Here is a 22,046-nt window from a genome sequence, read left to right as displayed (position 1 = left end):
CATATTTTGTTTGACTCAGTTCTTCTAGAGTCCCGAGTGCTTCCTACTCACTGATTTTATTTAGTCCTTTGAAAAGTGATTGAGACACACAGAGGCAGAGGAAAAACCTTTGTGTTCAGCCTACCTGAATGTGTTCCCAAGCACACATACACCTGTAACGTGAAGGAAGTACTGATTTTTGTTGGGATTTCTAGGTATTATAAGGTATAAATAAGCTCCTTTTGCAATGGAAATAAATGGGTGTACTTGTAGGGGAGCTAGCTTTCTATTGAGAAACATATAATGATCCCAGCTTCTGTGGCAGCTGAGCCAAAATGTGTGTGTATATAAATGAATGTATAACTCAGTGCTTAGATACTTGTGTGATGGATGCTCTGGGAGAAAGTAAACTAGCCAGAAAGGTATGAATAATGTCTTGCTGGTGCCTATCAATAGGCAGTGACTGCTGCTGACATGCTGTGTCTCAGTGGGCAAACTGTAAGGGCTTTAAGTAAAAACAATTATTGAATGTATGATGTCTAAGTCTATTAGTTGTATACTATTATTGACTGACATTAGATTAAAAAGCATGTCCTTATTACTCTCTCCTGTCATTAACTTGCCAGGAAAGGTCAGTCAAGAAGTATATTATTACTAAATTGTAGACTCACACATTTGTAGCTGCAGCAGGAATAAAGCCACAGAGGAGTAGAGCCAAACTTTGGGCAGGCCCAGAGCCTAGTTTGTTCTCACTCCCCACACTTTGTAACATGGCCAGCTGCTCCCCATCCAGATCTGCTGTTGCTTTGTCTATATTTTGTGCTGGAAGCCAGAGGATTTGTCTTACTGTAGCTTTTCCTCAAATGCCTCAAGAGTACCTCTGCACTATGTAAAGAAGCTGGATCTAAGCCTGCACTCAAGTCCCAACCTGCTGGTCATCAATACAAAGCACATGCAAGCCCATGGTGTCTTTGATCTAAAGGACAGAGGAAAAAGAGGGAATAAAGGCTTTGTACTCAAAGTGCATATTTACTCACAGAGGGCCTGGTTTGCTGTGTCCACCCTGCCCCTTTCTGTTATTTGGTGCTTCCTCCGCCCATTTTTGTTGATCAACACCAAACAGTGGTGAAGATGCTGCCAAAACCTTCCTGAAAAACCCTGACATCCACTGCTTCAAAGCAGATGGGATCTGTAAGCAACCTATGCTAAGTCAAATCTCTGTCATTGGACATGAAGAGTCAAAGCCCCAAGCAAAAACACTGAACTGTAGAGGACAGGCAGGAAAGGAAATGGCCATCATCCTATTTGCTGACATAGACATCCTAAAGGTAAAGCCATAGTTTCATTGACAGAGATCCATGTATCTTTACTGATTTCAGTGGGAGTTAGTCTGAAATGGCAAAGTTTAAATGCATGAACTCCTTTCACAGAAAGGGTATTGAACCACAAAGGATGCCGCTGTGCTGTGACAAGTATTTTTGAAGTCTTTACTTGATGTTTCATGTCATTGGCATTAAATCATATGATTGGGAATGGGTTGGACTCCACTTCTTCCTTTTACAGAGCTCTCTTGGAATGATCCTTCAGCTGCTCCAAGCTTAACACTAAGATTTAACGACAAATCAGGCTCAGTCATGAAAACAGAAATTTATTCTTTGTCCCACACTTGTGGACTTACAGATGCAGCAGTAGATTACTGACACAGAAAAAGAACACACACTGAAGTGAAGCTTTGTTTACAGTTGGTTTTTTTTTTTGTCCCTCTGCCTACTGCCTTGGACAAAAAGATTCATCACAGTCTTTTGATTGAGAACAAAGCTCCTTACGAACGTCAAATTTCAGTCTTCTCTTTCAGGAATAATGTCTTTTTTTTTGGCCTTGCACCTTCTTTCCTCTCTTCCTCCATTCCCAAACAACTTCTCTGAAATTGTCTGGCCTAGAGTATATTTTTATTCTTTGACCCTTGGATGCCTAAGGGAATTGAGTCACAAATGGCTTGTGTTCACAAAATTGGTGGATGAAACCCAAGCTTTAAAGATGCAATTGGCAGCTTTTAAAAGGGCATAAGTAGAGGAATAAAATATTGGATGAATTTTCCAGAGTGATTTGAGAAAGTGATTCCTAAGTGAGTTAGGATAATTTAAAGAAGAATCGACTTTCATTATTTGTCTCTTAAAGATACAGAATGATGAGCCATTATACATACATTTAAGCATCTTAGTAAGTGTGCTTCAGAATATATGTTTTTCTGTTCCTGCAAGAAAGGGTGTGGAAGATGAGAAGCATCTTGTGTACGTGATTCCAAAACAGACTCACTTTTAAAGTAAACCTTAAGAGTATTCTGTGACAGATGAAAGGGGGAGCCAGGAAAAGGTGGAAGGCCAGTGGAAGGGGAGGAAGGAGCTGCTTACCCTTCATGAAGGGATTAAAAGGTTCAAGAACTATTTCAGTATTTGGAAGTGTCATCCCTGTTCCACAGGTCAAAATCAGAATGTCTTGGTTGACCTGCTGAATGAGGGCTTATCATGCATCCTGCTAGTGTGCTGGAGGACGGGTTCCTGTTAATGTATAAATCCAAGCCGAATTCAGAAGATATGTTTGCCGCTAGATCATTCTGGCTATTTTATATCCTTCCTGCTGTCTGTACTTCTCTCCAATACATCTGTATTTCTTTGGTCTTAATTCTTGTCTTCCTAACAACTTTGGAAAAGTTAAGCTTAAGATACTCTTAAGGATTTTTATCCCTTTAAGATATGCTATCTCTAGTCTGCTGCATTTCAGACGTGTCGCACCAAATCCTGAAACAAAGAGTGAGAACACCAAGCTCTGCATAATACAGGTGCCCAGGAGAGCAGTAGGCAGGCTGGTTGCTATAACAGCTTGTAGTTGTAGAACATCTTCCATTCCAGAAAAGATCCCAAATCTCTTTATGGACTCAGTTGAGAGAAGGTAAAATGCACTATGGACAAGTTGGGAAAAGCTGAAAGAGGCAAAATACTGGTTTTAACTTTGTATCTAGATAAACAGCCCTGACCTGCCTATATACATAGATGGGAAATGTAGTCAGAGCTTTTCTGCTTTTTAAAAATATTCTTTCAATGTTTGTGCAATGGTAATAACAATTTCTCCCTTTTCTGTAGCACTGGTTTGGAAAAGGAATCGAACTTGCCAAAAACTTTTGCAACGTAGCTAGAAAACCCAATGTTTTAGAAAGTTCAATACACTGTACTTTAAACAGGACAGTTATGTCAGCTGAAGGTTGAGATGAGATCTGACACCCTTGACCATACCCGTGCAGCCTGGTTTCCTTCTCGTAATCATAGGAACAGGAAGATCTGTCCCTATGGCTTTAATAGGCATGATTGCAATGATCTAATTCAGGAAACACTAAAGTGTTGGAGTGGTCAAGCAACCCTCATGCGAATTTTTTTGTGAACGTAAAATACCCTTAAGATCGCTCAAAAGTCCAGAAGTACTTGCCATATATTTTTATCAGAAAATAATTTCCCTTGCAGTCTGAGACTGCTTTGCAAATCAAGAGTGATCTTTTCTGAGAAATGTATTGGTTATCATAAGGAAAAAAATAAAGGCTAATATCAAGACTACTATAGGGGTAATCCTGGTAAACCTTTAACTTTGTAGACGTACAGCATGTTTTTTTTTTATTGAAAAAGAAGGAGTGGTTATATTCTAAATCTCCTCCAGCTGCCACCTTAATGTTCAATAGGATTAAGACTGTGGTAATGCATATTGCATTATGATTCCAAAATACAGATTTTTTTTTCATTTTATTTCTGAAAGTTTCTAGGAATGGATTAGATAAAAAAAAAAAATAAATATTTTACGTATGCCATGCTTTTTGGTAGCTGGTTGGATGAGCTGACTTCCCAATCTCCATTTCATAGTAATTGGTGTGAACTGACAGTTATGTGATTCATCTACTACTGCTATGCAGGGAAGAGTGCTGCTCTCAATTTGTAGAACTGAGCAGAAAATATGGTTTGCATGACTAATATTCTTATCTAGATATGCTATCTCTTGCAACAAAAAAAAATACAAATATGTGGACTGATTTCTATTAAATTTAAAAATGGTTTGCTGCTTATATGATTATTTCTCAAAATAATGGAGTACTGTGCCCAAGTTTCCAATAGCAATAATCTTTCCCTTCTTTCTCCACCTTAATTTCAATGGCAAGTTTCTAAAATTTCTCATTTCGCATCTTCTATAATATTTTCTAGGGGCTTTTTCACCACTTCCCTTTTCCTTGCCTAGTAGGAAATGTAAGTTAAAACCATCTAAGTTACAATGAAGTAAGTTAAAATTGATGCTTTTTTGGAAAACAGAAGCCAGTCCTGTTTTAGAACAGGGTAGTCTCTGTGATGCCTGGTAAATCACTGCACTGCAGCTGAGAATTTAGGTTGGCAGGATGCATCCTGGAACACAAGGGCTAAGGGGGAAATCCTGGATCATCAGGATATGCCCCTTACTACTGCAGACAACTGCATCTCATAATCCTTTTCATAAGTTTATCGAGCCTCATCTTTAAACTAATTAGGCTGTTTGCTCTTACTATCCTTGTTGGAAGGTAGTTCTAGAGCATCACTCCTCTGATGGTTAGAAACCTTTTTCTAATTCCCAAATCAAATTTATTCATGGTCAATTTGTACTTATTTGTCCTTGTGCAACATTGTCCTTTATTTTAAATGCTGCTTCCTTTCTCCTTGATATTTACTGTGGGGATGTAGCTAGCAACCCTATCAATGCTGAGCTTTTTTCCATTTTGCTGGGCAGACAGAGCAAGCTCTCAGTTCTTGCATAGAACATGAAGTTAGTAATATCTGCCTGGCTTAAGGTTTTCTATTCTACATCTTGGAATACAGGTGTAGGGAACAGTACCCCTTGTTCATCCTGAGGCCTTACAACAGCTTTGTTAATGGCAATGGCACTCTTTCCCCTGCTCTTGAATATTCCTCTTGCCATGGGCTTTGTTTTAACTGGTGAAGGCAGCATTAGACCAACGGACTGGGAGGAAGCTGCTGTAATTCCTTTTTGGACTTAGAAGAAGGAATTTTATGAGATCTTAAACAATAGGTTTGGAATAATGACATCCCTGGTCATACATCTCAATGTCTTAGATGCCTTGCTCACTGGATAACTACTGAATTGCTGCCTTTCCAGGTAGTCTCTGACCTTGCAAAGATCTTAAATGGATCTTAAATGCTGGCCAAAACCAGAAGAAAAAGTAGCTGCAAGGTAGACTGGCTTGCCCTTTCATTCACAAAGTAACAAACAGTGCAAAACCATGTGTGAGAGCATGGCATGTAGTCCTTCCTGGTGTGGCATGTGAACTGCAAGTAAAGCTTTTACAAGTGAATTTCTTCTGGGGGCACAGGGTTTCACAAGTTTTTCTAGAATCATAGTCAAAGGTGTGGTGGTATGGCTTCAGGGCATTCACTCAAGAAATATGAAAATCTTAGACATGGTAATGCGGAGGAGATGAGAGACTTTGTGGATACCCAGCTGTATTCCATGGAGGGCAAAGACAAGAGTAGAGTAACACAGTCATTATCTATAAAGATCAGCCTGTAGTCCAGTTTCTCAGTGGGTTGTTGCTGAAGAACGCTTTTTGTGTCAGACAGACTTGAGAACGGATCATCAAATGTCATTTTATCACCTGCTGTATCAAATATTTATATATGGATTTTAAAGCAGTATATTGATGTTGCAGGAGCTATAGACCTATGTTTTTTTTTTTTTCATTTAGCTTTTAAATTAAGTAAGACACTTAAAACTGAAGCAAGCAGCTACAAAAAATGCCTTCGTCATCTTTCGGCATGGAATTCTTACAGGGTGCCTCACTGGTACTGCATTTCTGAAAACTTTTTGCAGAAAAAGGAGAGGAAAAACAAACCAAAGTTCTGCATTAGTGGAGTCTGAGTGCTGTGAAGAAGGAATGTGTTCATGTCAGGGGTTGGGAGGAAGAGGTGAACCTTGTAGAGACGTTCAGTATTGGGGCTGTTTAACAATAGCTGGGACAGGAGGTTTCTGCTTTTTATTCTTTTGCCCTAGGTAAGAAATCCTGCTTTCTTAGCTATAGCATAACATTCTAAATATCCTGATAAACCTAATCTATTGCAATTAAATTTTATGGTGATTGTGTCACACATTTCAATTCAGGTGGCAAATTACTCCAGTTTTAGTGGAGAAAGTGACTGCATGCATTTATTTTGATGAGGATGCTACTCTGCTATGATCTGTAAAAGTACAGAACAGAGACAGTCCAGTGACAGAAGTACAGGAAATGGAAAAACAGAGTTGAATCATATAACTGAGAACTCCTATAAAATGTACATATATTAATATAGTTTTACTATAGGGACAATTTAAATTCTAATGTTTCCTGACTTATGGTGTACATTTAAAACAAAAATAAATAAAGAAAACAACAAACCTCAGAAAATGTTATATTTTCACTCTGAAAAACGTAAGGACTATGCAGAGCTTTTATAGCCTTTGGGGGGTATATATTTTTTTCCTTGGGGTTGGAGTAATATTATTTCATATTCTTGCAGTGTTCTTTTATTATCATGCAGAAGGTATCATCATGAGAAATTTGATTTATCAGCAGAGGTAGAACTAGAGAAGAAATCCTGTGATGAATTAGTTCCACAACAAGAAATGTTGTGGAAGCAAAATATATAACAAATTTGTTAGCTCAAAGTTTCTGCTTCCTGATCTACTTGGGCCTTGAAAGGTTCCCTGGCAGTCTGCAAATGGGTTGGTAGGAGCGCTGTGGATCTTACTTCTAAAGCTGTAACCTCTTGATCCACCTTTTGGACTGCTCAGTGAGGTCAGATTATAGCTGGTCCTTGAAACATTTTCTTATGCTGGATGTTTTTAAGACTCCAGCTTGCTGGGCAGAGGTCTAATACTTTTCCTGGAAAACTTATTCATTATAAATCATAAAAAATCCACAAAGCAAACAAACAAACCCCCTTTGATCTGTTTACAGGAAAACAACTACTGAAATGTTAAAATATAATAAATGACCGTGGAAAATGAGAGATTCAGTTTCATCCAGTCATTACTAGATAGACAGACATCACTTTTGGCCGAGAAGTCCTTGATTCTTAAGGCTGGAGACTGAGAAAGCCTGGAGGAAGCATTATGCACATCCTCTTCTTATAGTCTTCTTGGGGCATCTGCTTCTGGCCACTGTTGGAGACAGGATATTGCATGAGATGGACTTTGTCTGAATGAGTACCATCATACTTATATAATGTCCTGGTCTGCTCCTTTTGAACAACACTATTTGTTGTTTGGGCTTTTTTAAACTCATTAAACTCTACCCTCCTACTTTCTGACAACAGCAGGGATTCTCCAGTGAATTTCAGCCTCCCAGAGATGCTCAGCAGCTGGCTCACTATTTTTAGCTTTCCTGATGGAAACTATAATAAATTGAAACCACATCGTTAATGTGTGCTTGTTTCCAGGCATCCACTAGCCAGTGATTCATAGACTGGTAACAGGGAAAGTTTTGGTGAACCACTGTGCTCAGGAGATATTGTAAAAAGATTCTTTCATCTGTCTTTTAATGTCTTGGGCACAATGGCTTCTTCTAGTTTCTTTTGAGAAGACTATTCTACAGTTTGAATACTTTTCCACTGGATTTGTTTGCTGGTACTGTGTTGGTACAGGCATGCCTTTGTGTTTGTTCCTCATTTAGAGCTTATCTCATCTAAATTAAATCAGTGGAGAAATAAGTACCAAGGAAGATGTCATATTGAACCTTTTTAAAAAAATCTAGTTGAATTACAGTTTTAGGGTTTTTATACGTATTTACTCTCTTTTTTTTTTCCCTGAAATGGGTATCTATAAAATAAATAAATTAAAAAAAACCTAAAAAAAACCCAACCAAACAAAAAAACCCCACCACTCAGATAAACATGGTGGGAGTTGTTCTGCTTAGCTCCATCCAGTGCCTTGAAAATTATACGCAATTCCCCAGCTGACCATGGATGTGTTACATTTTAATACAACTTTCTGTCCCAGTCAGTTGAAAACCTGATTTGTTTTCACCCAAAAAGTTTGTAAAAGCTAGTTCCTTAAAAGAACAGGCTTTCTCTTGGGCAAGAAAATGTCATAAACTGCTGGATAGAGTCATAAAAATTAGAAATAGGGAGAAGGAGGGAAAGGGGGGCCCTCTGAATCCATTTGCTCTTTTGTTTATAGTTTCAAGTGACTTGAGCAATAGAAGTTCCATGAAGGACAGATTAGCTCTAATGGTGGGGAGAGACAGTTAGTAATGCTTACTTTTACTTTCTGTAGGGTCATAAACTTCTGTCTTATAACTTGCAATTGTCCTAAATTGCATAAGAATCTGTGGTCATGATTCTGTTCTAAGGTTGCAAGCATTTCTCTGTCTTTATGCCTCACATTTGAATAAGGAGACAAAAAGCTTAGGGAAGAGTGACATGAAAGATTTTGGAAAATTGCTGAGTTCTCTGTTAGTACTGAGAGGCATACACACACACCATGCCTACACCATGTGGATTTAACTCTTCTTTCTGCTTTTTCCCTCCTGCATTTTCTACACTCCTGCCTCCAACATATGCACACATAGATGCCACTCAAACATGTTTAAGGGATTACACCACTATTGTTCCTGAACTTGTAGAATCTGAAAAAACCTTGGTTTATGCACTACTTTCATACATGTGAACTTAAATAAAAATGATATTAACTATATTCTTGACTGACAGGTCAGTTAGATGCAAAAGCCACCTCGGGGGCTGTACAAGGGCAGCTAACACGGGTATTCCCAAAAGCTAGGAAGAATTCCTGTTGCTCAGCCTAAATGGTCTGTTGTTGAATTTTGTGTTGTTACTCCTGGTTATTATTTTCTGGTATTGCCGTGAACAATCTTCCTCCATACTTTGTGTTTACACCTTGAAGCTGGTCATCACTTATCCTGCCGAGTGATCATTTACCTAAGTTATAAGCATTTAATTGTCTTAATCTTCCCTCACAAGTCAGTCCTTCTAACCCATCAAAAATTTCCATTATCTCTGAATTCCATCTTTTCTTTTCCTTTATTTCCTTGTATGTGTTTCTGAACACTTCCAGGTGATGATAGCTGACAAGAGCATCTTAGATGTGGATTTTCTATTAACACCAAAGGAATGATGTGTCTTTGATCTGCAAGTGACATACACGCTATTGCATATGATATTGTCCACTATCATCTGAAAGTGTCTTTTGACATTGCTGCCTTTATGTCCTTTGGAACGTTCAGACATTTGCCTTTGTGGCTGTTCTTTACTTGTATTTTATAAGCTGAATCATACAAGGTGCATGCAATGGGTCATCCTCGCCAGCAAGGATTCAGATGACTGGGCATATTACTGAGGGTCTCAGCAGACCCTAGGATCTCTTGCAATTTATGCTCCATTCCTCTTCATGTATGAAATACTTGTTGCTGCCCTGTTCAAATTTAAGATCTTCTACTTTGCTACATAGCTATTCTGTCTTGATGCAACTCAACTCACATTTGTCATGCACATTTGTCCTGCCAGTCCTTAGTGCTTTGGGGGCTACATTGTTTGTCCAATCTAAAATTAACTCAATTCTCAAAGCAAAAATATCTGCTAGAAGTTGTATCAATTATTTAACTGAAACCGTCTACTATAGACTCATTGTTCACTAATTTTTAAGTTGGTGAACAAAAATATATAATTCCAGTAAGGATTAGTACAGACTTTACCTTGTGTTCCCTATCAGTCAGGAAGTTGTAGTCCATTTAAGCCCAGTGCACTGAAGCTCTGTAAATTACACAGGTCTTGTGTAATTAATTTCACTGTTTCTTTTTCACTTCAAAGATTACATCCTTGTACTTTTTGTAAAAATTGGAAGATTTAGACTTAAATTCACACTCTGTTTTTAACTTCCTACCTGGAAACTCAGTTCCACAATGGTGAATGGGAAAGTGCACTTGGATGAAAGGACCAATAGTGTTTCCGGTATATTTTTTTTGAGTGAAACTCTTTGGGACATAACTTATTTGTAAGTCTATGCAGGAATTTATCCACATATAAAAAAAGAAGACTGTTAAGCATTCTTAGCTCTAGGTGGGGTCTTGGGAGGTTTTGCTTCAAAGCTGACCTTTACTACAAACTATTGCTTTGGACAGGTGGTTAAATCTTCTTCAGCTTTTGCATGCCCTGTCTTGTTCCTAAATAATTTATACTTGAGCCAGGCTGTGAAAGCTAGCTTGAACAATGTAATGATGGCTCAACTTTGACCTTCTTGGCAGAGAAGCAGAGATGTCCCTTTTTCTTGGGACTTACTTCTCTTTCTTTGTGCTGCAACAGGTAGGGTGTTTGAGAACCCTTTGCCGTCTTTCTCCTGCCATTCTCCCAGAGCAACACTTACCTTGCTTTCTCTCACACACCCCCATAGAGTATGTGTTTTGGTTCTCAGCCCTAAGCAGACAGAGGTCTGCTGATTAAGAAGATTGCTTCATCTCTGTCTGCCTGCAAAAGAACTCGATCCCACTTCATGCTGTTCCACCGCCTGTATTAAATGAACAATTCAGACTGAGAAAGAAGGTTAAGAAGATAGAAATAGGAGATAAGAGACTATACTTGTTTGCTCCTAAGATCACTTAGAGGATAGAAGAAACTATTCAAAGTCAAAAATATGGAAAAGAACATGTGGTTATGGGAGCCTGGATATTAATTTTTCTGACAGCTGGAATTTGTCTCTAGAAATCTCATGAAGCCAGCTGGTATTACAGAGCTTTCTCTGGCTCATATTGTGACTCTTACAAGTTTCTGGAGACTTCCAGTCTCCAGATGATCATCTTTCAGGAGCAGCTGCTGTTTAAACATTTTCATTTCTGTATCAGCTGGAATCAGGAAATACATTCTTTGTGGGTTTGGATTTCATTTGTAATATAAAAATCCTAAGGTGCCTTTAGATGCGCTTACCTGAATTTCAACTTAACCAAACCCCGTGGAGCTTAGCAAAGAGACTCTAACATTGTCCTATTTACACTTCTTGCATTCAAGGTGAGGAGAAAATCTTGTTCATAGATAATAAAAAGGTCCTGAAGTTGATTTTGAGAAGTGTCTTATGGGTTCTACTTTGAATCTGAACTTCTCTAACTGGGAAAATGTGGACTGGTAAACTTGGTAAGTACAAAAATTCTAGAGAGATAATTACAATAGTCTGTTTCTGAATGGGCTAGAAATTGTCTAATAATAGCTCCTTTCTGTAGTTGTTTCAGTGCCTTGATCTTTCAACTTTGAGCTGAAAATGTCAGAGTTCTATGTTGACACATGTGCCTTGTCTCAGACAACAAAGGATATGAGACAGTTCCAATCACATACAAGTTCATATTTAGAGCAGGATATTTGCATGTTCCTGAGGCAAAAGCACAAAACCTAGTCATTTGATGGTGCTATCAACAAGATGTTCACTGCATGGAACTAACCTTTTTTTTTGAAGAGTGAAAATACCACATTTTCTTATGCTTTTAAGTACAAACATATTTTCTGCACAGAGTTGATGTTATTTTCCAAGAAATCTTGGTTCCTCACCCTGATGAAAGATAATGAGCAGTGAGGAAAAAAAAAAAAACAACAACAAAAAAAAACACCAAAACCTTTGGAAAAAGTTTTTTTGTGGCACGACAGTCTAATTTGCTTAGAAATGGCTTTGCTTTGGGTTTATTTTGCTAAGATTCAAAACATTAAAAGCGAATATTGTCTAATAGTAGTATAACCTCTGGAGATCAGTTGAGAAATCTTGAAGATATATCCCCAGAAGAAGTGGATCCAAATATCAAAATAAGATGAAGAAGAGCGAGAAAAGTTTCTCAAAAAGCTATGTTTTAGAAAATCCACTGACTTATTCATATGCTGTGAACAATAAAAATAACTTGAAAGGCAGGACCCAGAACAGCAGGTACAGAGTCTAATTAATGCACGTACTCTAAGGAGGTTTAACTCATAACTGAATGCAAGCAGTAGTGTTTCAACAGCACGTTTGTTTGTAGTTATATTCCTGCCTTTCACCAGTTAATTACAAAGAAAAAACAAAAAAAACAAAAACCCAAATGCCTTCTGCATTTCCTTTGTTTATAACTACACTTGAAACAAGAAATCTTGAAGATTTCACAATAATTTTAAAATTATTATTAATTTTTATCTGAGGCTGCAGTATGCAATGTATAACACAAATATGCTGGCTTTTTCTTTGAAGTAATAGGTAGATTGAAGTAAGCCAAGTTTAGAGGTGATCACGGTTTTAAATTAAACTTTATGTTCTCTTACTCAGCTGAAGCTGGAACCTACTTATTCTCACATTCATTTGAGTGATCTCTATAGTTTGGCTATGAGTTTCTCATCAGTGACTGAGTTCTGAAATACTGAGAACACTCTTACTTGGCCCACAAAAACACTTGATCATGAGTTTCACTTTAAAGTCAGCCTTTTTTAGGCTTTAAAATCAAAAGCATGACCTAATTGTTTGATGGATAGGGCCTGAGGGCATGCATCTCTCTTTACAACATGGAGTCCACAATTATTCCAGCAAACGAGAGGCTGAAGTGAAGCTGGTCTGTTTAAAAGTGGATTTTCTACAGTAATACAAAGCATCAAATATTTGCCTACTGGGCACACCAACAATCTCTTAGGTAGACAACTACCTTAACTAGCAATCTACATTCTTATTTCTCCAATGAGGAGTCTACTCACTGATGACTTTCTGTGGTCGTGGAAATTAGGCACCTGTTCTGCAAAGTAAAATGTTCTGGATGGCTAGACTTGAAGAAATTTGAGCAATGAATCTTGGGTTGGCTTGGGCTCAAATGATCAAAAGAGTCTCAGAAGATTCAGGGTGAAATTTAAAGTTAAAATGTTGAAAGTTATGGGAAAATAGGACCTGGTATATGCTATGTCAAATCAATGGTTCATTCTGCACTTTATCCTGAGTGTACAGTCAGCAAAGGATGATTCAAAGCAATGTGTAAGGAACTTTCAAGACCCCAGGAGAAACTTACTATCGTGTGAATCAGAGCCAGAAACTGTTCCCTCATCTGGGGATAAAAAAAAAGTTTGAGAGATCAAAAGCTTTCCAGTTCTTCAGTGGGATGGAGGTAACTGTGGAGTTACTTAAGAAGAAACAGAGATGTACCTTCAGGGGTCTGCCAGTGACAATGTACTCTGCTCTGATGTGTAGAATTCCTGGGCTCAAGACCATGCTTGCCTGATTCAGATTTGAGTCTGGACTATCAGCTGTCCTGGAATAAGTTTCTCTTGCTGTAAGCTTTGATCAGAGATTGTAGCATGGGGCTGAGGAACACTTCTCAGTGAAAAACTTCATTGAAACTTCCTATGAGAAATTTTGGCATTATAAAACTGGTATTCTCATTAAAAAAAAACCCAACTTGTTATCGAAAATCAAGATGAAAATATTTTTTGTGTTTTGTTGAAAAACTTGCATACAACAACAGTTACTCAAGTCTCTCTGCTGTCTGCCTGGACACTGCTAAATGTAATTAAGGGCTGCTTAGTCTGAGGAAGGACTCTGATTTGGATTGTGCATATCCATGTCTCATTTTGAAATATCATAAATGCATTTTGAGTGAGCTAATATCCCGTAAATATGGTTAACTTCTGCATTTCCAGATTTGGACTCTTAATTTGTTTTTTAATATTGTTTCATGGGTGTACGTGAGTGTGGCTTATGTATGCTTTTACATACCAACCCCTATCAAGTTATCTATACTAGGAAAATGACAGCATCATAATAGTTAATGGAAAATAACATAAGAGGAAAAAGAAAATTAGCATTCCACACAGCAGGGCATTTCGGATGTTAATCTGCCTTGAAATATAATTGACAGGGAAGCTGATATCTGAGAAGTTTTTTATTCCTATCTTTTTTTCTCTAAACAGTGTTCAGTACTTGTTCAGCAGGGGAAATGGTGAAAAAGAAAGTTCTAGCCAAGTGAATGATCTTTAGCAGCAAAGATGTTAACTTTTGTCACAAGGTAGTTAATCACTGAGAGAGAAACAGATGAAGAAATTGGATAAAACATTTCTAGTTCCAAAAGTCTTTATTGATTGTGTCCCCCTCAACAAAATTCAGCTCAATCTCTGAAACTGCCAAGTGATTAAAACTTGAGCGGTCCACTGTAGAAAGAGCAAATGAGAATTGTTTCAAAACCAGAGATGTAGAACTAGGATAGTGAAAGTAAAGAAATATTTATTTTTCACTTTTGAAATCCTAGCTGGTAGACATAATCTGAGATGTTGCTATTAAGGCAAGAGTTTCCTTAAGTGTTACCATCTTTCTCTGTGTAACAAATCTCTGATTCTTGAAGCAAGGAACTCTTTTAAAAGTTTCAGAGGAAAAGCTCCCTGAAGGACAAACCTAGAGCTTGGAAGACAGAGGATGGATCTCTGGTCTGCCACAGAAAACTTGTACACCTTAGTCTAAATATCTTAAAAGTAATTAGGTCACACAGAGACTGAAGCATCACTGAATGAGATGCTCAAGCCCGTGACCAATTGAGAGTGCCTGTTTCCATGAGGTACAAGTTTTTTTTTCTCTCAAAGAGGGCCCTCTAAAAGACTAGCTGTTCTTACATTGAAACATGACCAGGTTTCATGTCTAAGGTATGCAATACTATTACTTTTCTTCATTTTCAGTATACAACATAAAGGTCTTGGATAGTTGTGTTTGAATTGCAGTGTGCTTTCTTGAACTCCATAGTGTGCTGCTGGAGTAAAGCCCTTGGCTTCTCTGTCTTGGGGATTTGGAAATTTAGGAACATTAAAGGTGGTACGGAAAATGTTCTAGAGTATTATCATTATGAATTAATTTGCTTTTCCTTTTTTGAGTAACTGTTGACAGAAGGGTATTTTGCTTATCTGTTCACGCATTATATGGGAGTCTATCATAAAACAAGGAAATGTTCCTAATCTAGGAAACTTCACTTTTAAAGTCAACGAATACTGTTGTAACAAACAGCATGATGATAATGGACTCAAAGAATGAAAACAGAAGAAAAAAAAAAAAACCTGACAGGACTGTAATAGCTTTATCTTTTCTTGGGCAATGATTCTGATTTTAGTTGCACTCACAAGTATCAGAAGGTCTGTAGTTTCACAAGTTATCACCTGTCAACTAAACTGTGATAATTGGCCAAATGCATACTCTACAATCACAAATGTTTGTGAATCAAAAACTGGCTTTAACAAGTTGAGCCGATATTTTCAAATCCTAGGCTTATCCTGACTGTTCTGGATTATCACCAGTTTAGCTTAGGTCAGTGTCTAAACCAAGGATTTTTCTGAAAAAGACAATAGATTATAGGTCAAATCATGAACCTAATTTTATATTGGTGTAATTGCATAGTTCTACTGAGTTACATGCAAGCTTTCACCTTGACTAGATTCACACTCTTGAGCTCAGAATCTGCTATAGGTCTTGGCTTTCGGACAAGAATCTTAAAGAATCCAACAAAATTTTAATTTTCCACCAAACAGTAAACATATAATCATAGAATCATAGAATAGTTTATGTTGGAAGGGACCTTAAAGATCATTTAGTTCTAAAACCCTTACGATGGCCAGGGACACCTGGCTTTGAACACTTCCAGGGAGGGGGCAGCCACAGGGAAACCTGGGCCTATGTCTCACCATTTTCATAGTGAAGAAATTATTCCTTATATCTAGTCTAAATCTGCCCCTCTCCAATTTATAGCCATTACTCTCAGCCCTATCACTACAAAGCTTTGTAAACAGTCTCTCTCCAGCTTTCTTGTAGCCCCCTTCAGGTACTGGAAGGTCACTATAAGGTGTCCTGGGAGCCTTCTCTTCTCCAGGCTGAATAAGCCCAACTCTCTCAGCCTGTCCTGGTATGGGAGATTTTCCATCCCTCTTATCATCCTTGTAGCCTCCTCTGGACCCGTTCCAACAGTTTCACAGACTTCTTACGTTGAGGATTCCAGAACTGGACAATGGTCCAGATGAGGTCTCACAATAGAGGAATAGAGGGGCAGAATCCCCTCCCTCGCCCTGCTGGCCACGCTTCTTTTGATGCAGCCCAGGACACAGTTGGCCTTCTGGACTGCGAGCGCACATTGCCGGCTCATAGAATTATAGAATCACTAGGTTGGAAGAGACCCACCGAGTCATCGAGTCCAACCTTTCCTAACACTCCCTAAACCATGCCCCTCAGCACCTCATCCACCCGTCAGTCAGTACACCCAAGTCCTTCTCCACAGGGCTGCTCTCAATCACATTGTCCTCCATCCTGTATTGAAACCAGAAATTGTCCCAGCCCAGGTGTAGGACCTTGAAGAGTAACATAGGCCCAAGAATATTAAGGGTCCCTTCCCCAAAGCCGGTTGAACTGTAAATGTTGGGGTTTTTTTCATTAGATTTACACTGGACCTTTAATGCCTTGTTTGGCCAGACAGTAAATACTTCGAAATGATCATTATTACAGTCTAGATCTAAGACAATGCCTCTGGGCTAGATGTATGGAAAAGTTAAAGGCATGTTTTGCGCGAAGTTATGTAGCTCTAATAAAATCATAAGATGTCGCCAAAACACATCCCGTAAAGGAAGGGTCATAACTCGCTAAGTGCTTGTTCTGTGATCTAAACAGTGAGCAAAGAGGAGAAATTGTGCCAGGATACCTGTGGGTGTCTGCCAGAATAAAAGAAGAGAGGGGGAAAAAAAACCTAATTACAATTATTAATAGATATCCAGTATGCAACGTCCTTATGTCGCGCCATATATATATATATATATATATATATATATATATATATATATATATATATATATAAAGGATTAATTAAGCCACAGATAATGCATATGCTTGGGGTAACTGGGAGTCTAGAGTTGGCAGGTGGGATCTGGTGCTGTGAAAACGCAATTTTGAAACTAAAAGCCTCTACTTGAGACGTCTGTATGTGGTTCTTGGACTCAGTGTAGAGGATAGGCCTCTCCAGAGGCTAAATTTGAGTTAGGTGACCAGTGTTTTTATCTAGTCAGAACAACTTATCTGGCTTCAAGTGGCTGAGAGTCAACTGGTTCACTGAAATGACAAGCGCTGAAATGCCAAGTGAAAAATCCCAGGATGAACCAACTAGTGATGGGGTGAAATAATTCTTGGTTCCCAGAATTATTCTGCTCAGCTCAGAATGTGTCCCCTGACTTTTTTATCTCCCAAGTTTATGCAAAAATCTTCAGGAGACTTATTGTGGTGTTGAAGTTGCTGTAAGTGTGATCATTATCCATCTGTATTCCATGCAATTATTATTTATGTTACTGAATTCCTTGGAGGTAAAATTAAAATAGAGTTGTTTTTTTTTTTTTTTCTTTGCATCTCAAGCTCTTGTTTTTATTTCCCCATTCTCTTTAACAACCTTGTTTCCCAGGAGACCACTTGATACGTCCTCATGTTTCCAAGAGACTGCAGTTCAATAGGTTGAGAGTTAATTGCCAGCTGGGAGTTTCCAGATGTTTATGTGTTAGCCCAAAGAGCTGTCCACTGGTAGCAAATAAACAGCTGGAAAGAGGCAATCCAAACAAAACACCTTTTAGCTGATTGACATATGTCTGGAAAACCTGGCATGTTTGAGAGAAATGGAATTGAAATTAGGAACAGCTAGGAGCAAGTCCTTCATTATCAATAATTAGTCAATTAGATATTTTTATTCAGATATAATTCTCAAGCACTGTCCTCACTCAGTCATCATCATCCATACAAGCAGAAGACAGAAATAACATGTGGACTTCACTCTATCTCTCTACCACTCTTCACACTATCTCTTTCCTTAAGAAATGTGTCCAGAAATATTGTTTATAATATAGGCTGTTTCAGGGGACTGGATGGTGCAAATGATTTGGAATGTAATCTGAATCCTTTCACCCAGAAGTCAGATTCACTTCCAGCCCAAACCTCTGCTGTCAAGTGAGCTGTTAAGCTGAGTTACTTAAGAGTTTGATATAAAAATCGGGAACAGGGATGGGGTGAAGTGAGTGGTTCTGTACAAAATCAAAAATTTCATTGAGAAAAAATTATTGTTCTGAAATTATTTTCCATCTGGGAAATCAAATCGAAAAAAATAGCTTTTTTTTCACAAGTCTGACGTTTCTCTGTAAAACCTAACGCGTAGCTACTTCATCTGACACTATTTCCAAACTCAGTTGTTTAGGATGTTGTATCCTGTAGTGTTAACCTGAGTGTTCAGGTTTCTGTTCTTTAAGCAACATTCTTGAGGAAGAATCCTTTGAAGGAATCGTATGGATATATATTGAAAGTGGTACCTAGGAAAAGTAACACCTAAAAGAGGTGTTACATTTGAAATTCCACCAAGCATCACAATACAAAAAGAATTTTGATGATTCTAAGGAGGATGGGGAGGTAGGAGATCTTATTGCCTTTCATCCTAATGCAGAAGGACCTGACATATAGAAAATTCTTGCAGGATGGAATAATAGTTATGTATTGTTTTATCAGAAGTCCCATGTTAATAGTTTTGAAAAATACTACTCTAGCTCATGGCTGTGCTGGGTTTGTGCCTTATGGAATAATAGTGTTATAAGGAAGGGGAAGATAAAATCCCCAATGAACTAGCCTTTTCAAGTTTGTGGCCTACTATGAACACTAATCCTTACTTTATTCCAGCTGATCACTGCCGGAAAGAAACTTCTTAATGTCTCTTAGCAATCAAGATTTACTTAACGCTATAAGGCATTATTTTTCCTAAATAAATTATTTGTTCATAGTGGAATAGAGTGTAATTCATATGCATGACTTTTTTTTAAGGAGCACAGGGAAAAAAATACACCTATGAAACATTTTTTGTCCCTGAAAACATGTTTTTTCTTTGTAGACCACATGAGAGTCTAAGATTTCTTGGTTTCCACTTTAAAGTCTTGCTGTCCTTAACACCTTGTTTGGGAAATAAGTGATATTTGAATTCAATCTACTAAGTACTGTTTCTGAGAGTCTGATACTTCTACCACTTTTACAAACATGTTTGGAGAGGACTTACTGTAGGTTTCTCCCTGATGAGAATTTGCCCCCACATACACTTTATGTGGATCTTGGAAGGAAACTTTACTCTCTCAGAGAAAGTAGTTTTCTGTCTATTCAGTCTAAATTACACTCATGATATGGTAGGAGTTGCAGGACATTGTTATCCTGAACTGTCATCGTGGCCATCACAATGAGGAGAAAAATATAGCTATCATTATGGGAGCTTTACACTGCATAGTTTATCTCTATAATAGTGCTCTATGATGTGCCTAATTAGACTGTATCAGCTGCTCCATGTCTGCTACTAAAGGGACACTTTCTTATTGTATCTAGTCAACAGAGAGCTCTCAGTCTGTGATTTAGCACTGAAATTAAATTTAAGCATAGTTTCCCATTTGATTATCAAGCTATGGGTGACTTTTAAGGATCCTTTTCAATCAATTACTTCTACCAGCTGTAAACTCTCTGCCACAGTTTCTTCCTCGTCTCTCGTAGATGCAGACTAACTGAAAACTCAGTCATATGAATGTAGAGGAGAGTGAATCCGAATAAGCCCAATTAGAGTATACACACTTTTGCTGTTGTTCCGTCTTCTTCCTTGATTGTTAACTTGTGCTTCTGAGTCATTATTTTCAATACATAATAAATGTGATTGGCTTGAATAAACTGAAAGGAACAAGATCTTCAGAAAACAATATAGGGGAAGAAATAAGGCAAAACATAGCAGGGGGTTCCACGCCAATTTGGAACATTCATCCAGCTTGTAGCTTCATTGCAAGAGGAGTAAGATGACTTCCACAAGACAGTCTTTAAGAACATATATGCTTATAGGAAAAACCCACATCCTCTGTGGCCTCTTGTGTGTATTATTTTATTTAAAACACTGTAAAGAAGAAAAGAACAAGTTTCTTCAGTAATATTCTCTAAGGTACCAACTTGGATAACACGGCAAATATTGTATGGACAAAAAGATGACAGTAGTGATCAGTGCTCAAAAAAGTTCATAATCTACTGTTTACTCACCTGTTGCATACTTTTTTACATGCAGTGAGAGAAGGTATGTGGGTCAAGAGGTGGCTATAGGACATGTTTGTTTCTTTGGCAGTCTCTCTGCATTGTGGTGCTCTTGGAAAATGCCCACAGTTTGATGGACATACTGCCTGAACCTCGAAACTTATGATAGTTCCACTTCAAGGATCTGGTGAGGCTGCAGATATTTTGTAGTAACTTCAGAGAAAATGTCCTCTGCATAATGACCACTTCTTTTGCTGCAGGAACTGGCAAGTTTTCAGTATACTGCAGTAAGAAGGAATAATCTGGTCACATCAGACACACATAACTGGCCTAAAACATTACAACATTGACCAGTTTTACCAGAAGATGAGCATGAAGGCAGAGAGAGAAGGCAGAACATGGTTTTTACTCTGCCTTACCATGACAGACCTTTAATCTTTGTAGTTAATAAAAAAAAAAACTTTTTAGAAGAGTCAAAGACATGATACATTGGAGCATCTCTGGATTTCTAATAATCTTGAAAGCAACATGGATGTTGCTGATTTGTTAATGCTGTTGATTAGATTGATTGTTTGGGTATTGCTGTGGTTGTCTTTGTATGCATGGCTGGAAGCCAATGAGCCCTTGCAGCAGCAAGTGCAGTGTGGTAGCTTTCTGGTGTGAAGGAAACAGGGAGACTACTTGTGGATGCAAGTCAGGCTAAACCATAGGCATAGTCCTCTGCAGAAGGAAGTCCCAAGTCCCTGCATGCCCTTTGCTTGAAGTACTTGGTAAAGAAGAAATGAATGAGACCTTAGCATGATATGGCAGTAAGGGGTTTGTTTCCAGTGCTGCTGCTGGAGCAGGAATGGGATCTTATGCCCCACCTTGCTACCACGTGGGTTCTTTGAGAACCCTAATCCTGTACAACACTCTATATTTGACATTTAATCATGTATTTAAGAAAACATAAGCACTTATTAGCCACACCATTGCTCATTTTTCGTCAGGGCTCAGAGGAAGCGATGATAGCTTTCAATGACTCTTTATTTACTACTGACCTACTAAGGAGAGATTTTTATGACTGATTTATGGGGAACGAGGTAGAGATATGAAAGTGATTTGCTCCAAGTCTCGGTTTTAAACAGATCCTCTTGAAGCACTGCTCTTACTGAAGTTCTATGTTTTCTTTACAGGCTGTGCCTTCCTAACATACTGCGAAAGGGAGTCTGCTCTAAAGGCCCAGAGTGCACTGCATGAACAGAAGACTCTTCCGGGGGTAAGTCTAGATTGATAACCTCTTTATTCTTTAAAGCTAAAATATGGAATATATGTAATAAGTTATATATGGAATTCCCATTTGGGTTTGGAAACATAATGTCTCCAGTTGCTTGGATGATTCAGTATTTGCATTAAGCTAATAAAATCAAGATACCAACTCACAAAATGAAAAGCTGTTTGCTCTTACTGGTATTCAGCAAAACAGTAATACTTATAGGCTGGGTTCTGCTAGCGATACTCAGCTGAGGAAAGTCTTTAGGATTCTGACTACTACAAGGATACCTAAGAAGTGCTTACCAGGTGTTACCTATTACTATTTTTTTCCTCTGAAGCAAGAAATGGCAGCAAGAAATCAAGAACGGATCACATTATCGGGTTATCACAGAATGAAAGCATTTTCCTGATGACAAAATGGTTTGACTCAGTTACTTTAGTATTCAAGCAGCTGTAGCAGTTTGGAAAGGCAGTGAGACAAGGAGAAAAGAGAGAGAGGAGAGACAAACATAAGGTAATGAGGAAAATTATTCACATGAGCAAGATCTAAGGTTCAGACAACACAAGCAGGACTAAAAATAGAAGCTGCGTTATGTGGGGAAGACCTGCCCTGCTGGGATGGGTTTCCAGTTTAGCAGTAATTGGGAAGAGGGAGTGAGCAAGAGAGAGATACTATTTAGATTCAGTCAGGATACATGGATTGGAAACAGCCAAGTGCAGTGTTCCTG

The 22,046-nt window shown here is 38.2% G+C and overlaps 1 protein-coding gene across 11 annotated transcripts in view; it reads left to right on the top strand.

Annotated features, from left to right (window-relative positions):
- CELF4 (CUGBP Elav-like family member 4) overlaps positions 1-22,046 on the top strand; it is a 709,115-nt gene that overhangs the window by 70,451 nt on the left and 616,618 nt on the right. For all 11 annotated transcript variants that reach the window (XR_008447745.1, XR_008447744.1, XM_054054196.1 and 8 more), the window contains exon 2: positions 21,240-21,322. Coding sequence is in view for 9 of the 11 variants with exons in the window: in XM_054054196.1 (XP_053910171.1) it covers positions 21,240-21,322 (83 nt within the window). In the remaining 2 variants the exon portion in view is untranslated. The remainder of the gene's footprint in view (positions 1-21,239; positions 21,323-22,046) is intronic.

The sequence above is a fragment of the Cuculus canorus genome, chromosome Z (genome assembly GCF_017976375.1).
Source record: "Cuculus canorus isolate bCucCan1 chromosome Z, bCucCan1.pri, whole genome shotgun sequence".
Lineage (NCBI taxonomy): Eukaryota > Metazoa > Chordata > Aves > Cuculiformes > Cuculidae > Cuculus > Cuculus canorus.
Note: the sequence above shows the minus strand (reverse complement) of the source record. Positions and strands in the feature narration are given on the sequence as shown.